The 8484-nt window shown below is 42.5% G+C and overlaps 1 protein-coding gene across 6 annotated transcripts in view; it reads right to left on the bottom strand.

The window, feature by feature from the left end:
• Window positions 1–6645, bottom strand: part of myo5aa (myosin VAa) — a 64850-nt gene extending 58205 nt beyond the window's left edge. For all 6 annotated transcript variants that reach the window (XM_053678286.1, XM_053678287.1, XM_053678288.1 and 3 more), the window contains exon 1: window positions 6411–6645. In XM_053678286.1, coding sequence (XP_053534261.1) covers window positions 6411–6437 — 27 coding nt within the window. In that variant the 5' untranslated portion in view covers window positions 6438–6645. The remainder of the gene's footprint in view (window positions 1–6410) is intronic.
• Window positions 6646–8484: the final 1839 nt, after the last annotated feature.

The raw sequence follows: 8484 nt of genomic DNA, 5'->3' as shown, positions 1-8484 counted from the left end.
CAGTGTGAGAAAGACAGAGAGGAAGGTAGAGACAGAGAGAGAGACAGAGAAACAGAGAAAGAGACTGACTTTGAACACAGAGAGAGAGAGAGAGAGAGAGAGAGAGAGAGAGAAAGAGAGAGAGAGACAGACAGACAGAGAGGCAGAGAAAGAGACTGACTTTGAACACAGAGAGAGAGAGAGAGAGAGAGAGAGAGAGAAAGAGAGAGAGAGAGACAGACAGACAGAGAGGAAGGGAGAGAGAGCGTGAGAGAGAGATAGATAGAGAGAGAGACGAACAGAGAGAGAGAGAGAGAGAAAGAGAGAGAGAGAGACAAACAGAGAGGAAGGGAGAGACAGAGCATGAGAGAGAGAGAGAGACAGATAGAAAGAGAGAGAGACAGATTGAAAGAGAGAGAGACGAACAGAGAGAGAGAGAGAGAGATAGAAAGAGAGAGAGAGAGATAGAAAGAGAGAGAGAGAGAGAGAGAGATAAGAGAGCGAGACGAACAGAGAGAGAGAGACAGATAGAAAGAGAGAGAGAGAGAGATAGAAAGAGAGAGAGAGAGATAGAGAGAGAGAGAGAGACGAACAGAGAGAGAGAGAGAGACACACACACAGAGTGAGAGACAGACAGAGAGACAGACAGCAGAGTTAATCTCTCAGTATTTCAGTGTAGACTATCACATGATGGAGGCTCATGTGAGACTCGGCTGCTTCCTCGACCCTCAAACCTCAAATCCTCAACTAATGAGAACGGTTTAATCTTCACTATAAACTCAGAGAGACCAGACCAACATCCCATAATTATCCCATAAGGAATAAACCCCCGGGTGTGTGGTGCTGTTACAGGAAAATAATCAGCGGCGGCGTGGTGTGATGAAGCAGAGTTACTGATACTGACCTGAAGCCTGAGTGTTTTATTCCTCTTACACCACAGCAGTTCACCAACAATTACAGAATCACGTCCTGGATCCGTGTACGATCCATATACCCATATACACGACCAGGTTAGTTCCTGTTCTGTTCTCACTCACGCCACAGCGCCTATACACACACTCGCTCGCTCTAAAGTCAAACCGCAAAGAGCGTAAACTCCTCTGTCCTGAAGATGTCTGAAAACGTACACAAAAAACCCACCGACACTGGAGACTCCTTCCTTCAACGTTACATAAACGTCTCCTCACAGAAAGTCACGGAATACATGCTTCTCTTTCACAGAAACCTGACCTGCTGTTATAGGAAACTAATCAACACCTCCTGACCCATTCAGCGTAATGGTTTAATGGAGGATCCGGTGATGAACACTGAGCCGTCACACGGCGTTCATCATCATGTGACCACCAATCTCTTAAAAAACCAATAAAACTGCAGCTGCTTCACAAAATAAAAGAAAGCCTTGACTAAATAGCGAGCGAGGGTGTGTGTGTGTGTGTGTGTGGGTGTGTGTGTGTGTGTGTGTGCTCTAAAGCTACGACACGCTTCTTCAGGAACTCGTCCAAAATATAACGAAGCTAAACCGGTTCTGATGGAAGGGAATTAAGCCCGGGCCACATACCAACACGCATCACATAATCCACACCATGACATCACAACACGCTCATGCTGGTGATCACGACGGTCACATGACCTCCAAAAAAGCATCCCGCTGCTAGCAACAACATCCAACACACACACACACACACGTGATGTTCATATGAATCCCACAAAACAGAATGTTCTTGGTCTTCTTTCCCCCACACACAGCCATGCCACGTGTGTACTTAATAATAATAATAATAATAATAATAATAATAATAATAATATTATCTTCTCCACTGCAGACAGATGTGAGGGACAAACACAACACCACATCATCTACACTCACTGTCCAGCTTCTTATCATGTCCAGTTTGTTATGCTAATCAAGCACTTAATAATTAAAGATAATTAAATCCATGTCAATTTACAACTTTACAACAAGTACACTAAAAATCCTGTTTTTAACAAAATTATTTTACTTAAAATGTTTTTTGTTTATCGTAATAAACAATACAGCCAACGATCACACACTTAACTGTCGATATATTTAAAAAAAACCCTAACAAACGCATTCATAGAAATAATAAACAAATACTGTAATAATAAAGAATGAATTTATTATAATAAATAATAAAATATAACCTGTAAACTCAGGAATTCATAATATTACTGCCATTATTTTCCCCCGGTATATATATAAAAAAATTAAATAATATAAAACTATTTATTTTGCATTTTTATGGATAAAATGTCAATTGAGAAACAACTTTAATATTTATTTATTTAAATGTTTTAAATCTTTAAGGTGTAAACGATCAGTGTGTGAAATCATGTGAATGTTCCTCCTTTCATGATAATTTTTTTGTAATTTAATTTAAAGAATTTTCAGCTTTCTGACTGAAAAATTAAGAAAAAAAAAAAATCCCCAAATCTGTAATATCAGTCTGTGGTATAAACGTATAAAAACAGTGTAAAACAGTAAACCATTAAATATTAAACGTATTTATATCAATCAAACGAGTATTTTTGGCATATTATAGGATTTTTTTTTTAAAATCTGCAAATTGACAGCAGTTTGAAGTAAATTCACTATTTCCCCCGACGCCTCAAATTCAACTCAGCACAGAACTCCGGAGTTGAAATCACTAAACTTTGGGTCGTTTCGGTTCAGGAATGAGAAGAGAGATCATCAGCACACTGCAGGGCCTGTAAACTACAGGAGAAATGTTCTAGAACGTTTTAAATCTGCATGTTTTACGTTTTTCTTGTCCGACATTTAGATAAAACATTGTATATTGAACACCTGACGCCATCAGGATGTTAAAATAGCGCCGTATCGACCGTTTATCGGCGTATCATCACCTCGACGTTGATCCTGCTACGACGTCATGTTGAGTAAACGATTCTAAACATTAAAAGATACATCACTTTACGGCGGAGAACATCCTCCAGCATTAACGCTACGATCGCAATGTCAAAGGTCAGATAAATAAATGATAAATTATTGATCATTACATGTTTAAAAAAAAAAACCTCCAAGAAGAAACAAGCACACTGTCAGTGCGACGTTCACGTACGTTACAATCCAACACTTACTTTATAAAACATATAATCCAAGTCCTGGCTCATCTTTAAGGATATCGGTGCGTGTACCTGACCGGGTCTGTAATCCCACACGCCTGACGTGTTTATACACCGCTCTGTCCGAGTTAAAAGACTCGAACTCCTCCTCCCCGATGATCTCCGCTCCTCTCCTACTTCCCCCAGAGCTACGAGATTCCTCCAGCATCACATGAGAGAGGAAACAGGACAGCCGTTTTGTGTAACGAATCTCTTAAAAGCACAAACGCATCAGGCGCTTGCGTCTCACACGGGGGACAGACCCTGAATTCCAGATCGTGATTGGTCAGAAGGTGTCGCTTCATTTTCTGTACCAGCAGCCCTTTATATGAACGCGCTCCTTCCGATACGTTGTCGTTACCATAGCAACAGCTCGTTACAGCGGACCCCCGACACAAACGGACGAGATGTTCCTTTCATATTTGATGGAAGGAGTCTCCAGTGTCAGTGTCAGAGCTGTAACTTTAAGGACAGAGGAGTTTGTGGCGAGGTAAAAGCTGCTATAGCGACGTTAAATGCAACAATAAACGGATAAAAACTGTTCTTTAATAAACAAAGATTGTACCTGTGAGATTGCTGTGCTATAAAGGGACGTGTAAAACACGTGACTAGGTGTTAAAGGATAAAACAGAAACGCAGCATCGTCACTCACTCTTACGGGTTTACTTTGTTGCTCATTTGCATAAATGTAAATGTCGCTCGGCTCGCCCCGCCCACTTTGCGTAGCTTACAGGAATTTTTCGCCAGAAATCTGCAGATCGCGTTCGAAACGGACGGCGCTTTTTATCAGATCACGTCGCTACTGGTGTGGATGCCGGGGTCGTCGTCTTGGTAACCTAGAGAACCTGATAAAACGATGATGATGATGATGTGATGATGATGTCAGTGAAAAATGGAGGATCTGTTCCACTCGCCCTGAGGAGCTCCATGATGATGTTGGTTAAACAATTGAGTCCCGCTTCACTGCATCAATGGAGGTTTATTTGGCTGCGTGCACACACACACACACACACACACACACACACACACACACACACACACAAAGCAGCGAGTGTTCTTCTTAAACCTTATACACACAGAGCATGAGTGGATGACCTGAGAGCAAATGACATCAAGAGAACCTTCCTGCTCCGCCCCAAATCACAGTGTTACTCTCTCACTCTCACACACACACACACACACACACACACACACACACACACACACACACACTTACTGAAGTGTACTTGCTTACTACAACGTTTGCCATTTTAAAAAATGTTTTAAAAAGGAACTTGTGGTCATTTTATTTTCAGACGGTGTTATTCTGGCAGGCCGGAGCAGTTTTTAACCAACATTTAGGAGCTCATCACTAACATTCTGTACGCTTTCACACATCCACACTTCCACCCACAACATAGTGGACTTCGTAGCTAGTGCCCTATTTAGCAGCGACGTACAGCACAGAAGCACAGTAAAGAGCACGCAGTGAACTCCCACAACCCGTAACGGTACAGAACTACCCAGAATGCACTGTGACCTACATACTGAAAAAGCCGTGTGGTTTGGGACGCGTCCACGGCGGAGCGATGATGGTGTTTACGTGGCCTATATAGTGAACAGCGCAGTGGTTTGGGACACGCCCCTGAAGACAGTGTTTCACCACAGTGGAGAAGACGCGATCTGACGATCTAGAGGAGCCGTATATAAAGACGGAGGATGAGTGAGGGGGTGGTGCGAGGTACTCTTACACCCTGAAGCTGATTAATTTCCTCTAACAGCACGTCCCTGCGTGTTTTATTCCTCAACAGTTAGAGTATTTATCTATTAAAGAACACCGCGTCATACTTTTTTATCCATTTACAGTTACATTTAAGTTGACATTAAAGCAGCTATAAATGGTCCCTAAAAGGAAATAAATCGCAGCGTGTCATGTTACCATAGAAACCACGAAGAAGCGTAAAAACTCCTCCCTCCTGAAGATGTCGGAAATCTTGACGTGACAGCGCTGGCACTGGAGACTCCTTCCAAAAACGTTACATAAACAACCGCTTACATAAAACATCACCAAATCAACGATTACACACGCTTTTAATCCGTTTATGTGAATTCACTGTTACTATAGAAACGAGCGCATTAATGTAAACGCTCTGACCAATCAGAATCCAGAATGCAGCAGTGCTGTGGTAAAATTGTCGATTTTACATTAGTGAGGTTTTTACTAGGGATTTTGCCATGTTAAAAACCGACTGAGTCACATGACCAACTCTGACAGAAAAGAAAAAAACCGACACACAGTCTGCTCCTTACGGAAAATAACCATGAGGTCGAATATTTCCGGTACAACGTCACTACAGAAACAAAGCCACATGTACACAAATCTTATACACGATACACCTAAACTAACACACACACACACACACACACACACACACACACACACACACACACACACACACAGGGCTGTACTCTCTCAAAGGGGCATCTAAAGCTTGAGCGCATTCACAACACAGCAGATGTGAACATGGGGGATGGGTACAGACCTCCTCCTTTCTCTCTCTCCATCACTCCCTGCATCATCATCATCATCATCATCATCATCATCCTCATCATCATCCTCATCATCATCCTCATCAGTGTTACCCTCATCACCTTCATGCTATCATCAGACTTAACATAACACAACAACACATTAAAAATCATTACAATGGGTTTGTGTTTGATCCAAACAAACCCACACAAACACACACACACACACACACACACACACACACACACACACACACACACAGACAGAGAGGACATGGAGGAGGCTTGATGGTGATGATGGTGCTGATGATGATGATGGTGATGATGATGATGATGATGATGATGATGATGAGAATCTCAGCATCAGCATCACACACATACATACGTCATCTCATCTTCAGTTTAGGCCTTTATAATCACACACACACACACACACACACACACACACACACACACACACACACACACATCCTTCATCCACTTGATGAGAGAAAAACAATACAAAAGCCGCATTGACCCCCCCCCCCCGACATTACTAACATTACGCGTGGTTTTTTTTTTTGTCCTGTTATTTTTGCCCTAAAAACGACACCGTTACAAACATCAGGCTTTAAATAAAATCACACAAGCCACTCTGACCTTCTCAAACACCACCACAATCACATCACAATCATCACAATCATCACATCCGGTTTCATTTACAGCTCCAGAACATCAAACGCATCCCCGCAAAAATAAACAAACAACTAAATAAATAAATAAAAACCCGCAGAATGAATTACCTTTGTATAGAGCTCGGACGCAGCCATGACTGCTCTCTCTCTCTCTCTCTCTCTCTCTCTGTCTATGTGTAAATCTCAGTTAGGTGAACATCAGCTCCTCTTCTTCCTCCCCGCTTTCTTTTCTGCTCCTCTTCCTCTTAGTCTAAACGCCGGCGTGTGAGTCTGACTTTAATGCGCTGATTTGTGTTCGGGCATGAAACAGTTGCGCTCTCTCTCTCTCTCTCTCGCTCTCTCTCTCTCGCTCTCTCTCTCTCTCTCTCTCTCTCTCTGTGCATGCTGGGTACATGAGCAAATGATTTAGCGCAGCCGCGTGGTGCAGGGAAATGAAGCAGCACCGCCCCCTGCTGGTCAAATACACACACATACTGTTGCCGCTCACAGAAATGTAATATTGGATCATTTTCCTCAATAAATAAATGACCAAGTATAATATTTCCTCTCATTTGTTTAACTGGGTTCTCTTTGTTTAACTTTTAGGACTTGTGTGAAAATCTGATGATGTTTTAGGTGAATATATTTATGCAGATATAGAGAGCATTCTAAAGGGTTCACAAATTTTCAAGCACCACCGTGTGTGTGTGTGTGTGTGTGTGTCTGTGTGTGTGTGTGAGAGAGAGAGAGAGAGAGAGACTGCTGTTTGGATACAGCTTCAGAACAGCTAGAAGTTACCTTTATTGATGTTCTCGTTCCGTTCTTCTCTTGACGTGCCATTGACTCTCGATGAACTGTCCACTCTTTACTGCACTGACTGCGTTTATTTTCCCCTGGAGATATTCAGGGATAGTCAGGTGGTGTGTGTGCATGTGTCTGTAGGGAGAGAGAGAGAGAGAGAGAGAGAGAGAGAGAGAGAGAGAGAGAGAGAGAGAGATTAGCAGTCATCATCCCGTACTGTAAGCAGCGGCAGCACCGTACTAAATTTAAACAAATAAACGTTTACTTAATTCCTGTCACATCTGCACTGTCTGGCACCGAGACGTTAGCAGCAGATAATATAAGTCCTGTAAGTTGTGAGGTGGAGCCTCTGTGGATCGGACTTGTTTGTCCAGAACATCCCACAGACGCTCGATCGGATTGACATCTTGAGAATTTGGAGGTCGAGTCAACACCTTGAACTCTTCCTCAAACCGTTCCTGAACAGTGTTTGCAGTGTGTGAGGGAGCGTTATCCTGCTGAAAGAGGACACTGACATTAGGGAACACCGTTGCCATGAAGATGTGTACTTGGCCTGCGACAGTGTTTAGGTAGGTGCTACGTGTCAAATCCACATGAATTCCAGGACCTGAGGTTTCCCGGCAGAACATTCCGCAGAGCATCACACTCCCTCCCCCAGCTCGCCTTCTTCCCATAGTGCATCCTGGTGCCATCTCTTCCCCAGGAAAGTGACACACGCACACCCGGCCTCCACATGATGTCCAAAGAAGGTTGTCCTTCTTGTGACCACTTTTGGTAGGCACTAACCACTACATACCAGAAACACCCCACAAGACCTGCTGTTTTGGAGACACTCTGACCCAGGTGTCTCGCCATCACAATCTGGACCGTGTCAAAGTCACTCAGATCCTTACGCTTGCCCATTTTTCCTGCTTCCAACACGTCAACTTCAAGAGCTGACTGTTCACTTGCTGTTTAGATTGATGTCTATATATATGTTTCAGTGTACACTGACTTTCCATAGACGGGCAGACAGACAGCTGTAGATAGACAGATAGATAACTGTAGACAGACAGACAGACATACAGGTAGGTAGGTAGGTAGATATATAGGTAGTTAGATAGATAGACAGATAGATAGATAGATAGATAGATAGATAGATAGATAGATAGATAGATGTGTCTGTTGGTTTCTGGTAGTTATGTGGTGGTTAGTAATGGTATTTGATGTTCATTATGGGATGTGAGACTCGTGTTCTCTGGTGTTTAGCCTTGGAGATGCTGTTAGTTTTGTATTTGCTCTAGGAGATATTTTGTGTTGTCTTCCCTTATGTACACTGTCCTCGGGTTTGGAAAAGTGTTTTAAAATAAATAAATACATAAATAATAATAATAATAATAAATCCTACTGTTCTTTTTTTTTT

Source organism: Ictalurus punctatus, chromosome 4 (genome assembly GCF_001660625.3).
Source record: "Ictalurus punctatus breed USDA103 chromosome 4, Coco_2.0, whole genome shotgun sequence".
NCBI lineage: Eukaryota > Metazoa > Chordata > Actinopteri > Siluriformes > Ictaluridae > Ictalurus > Ictalurus punctatus.
This window is presented reverse-complemented; position numbering and strand designations above follow the sequence as displayed.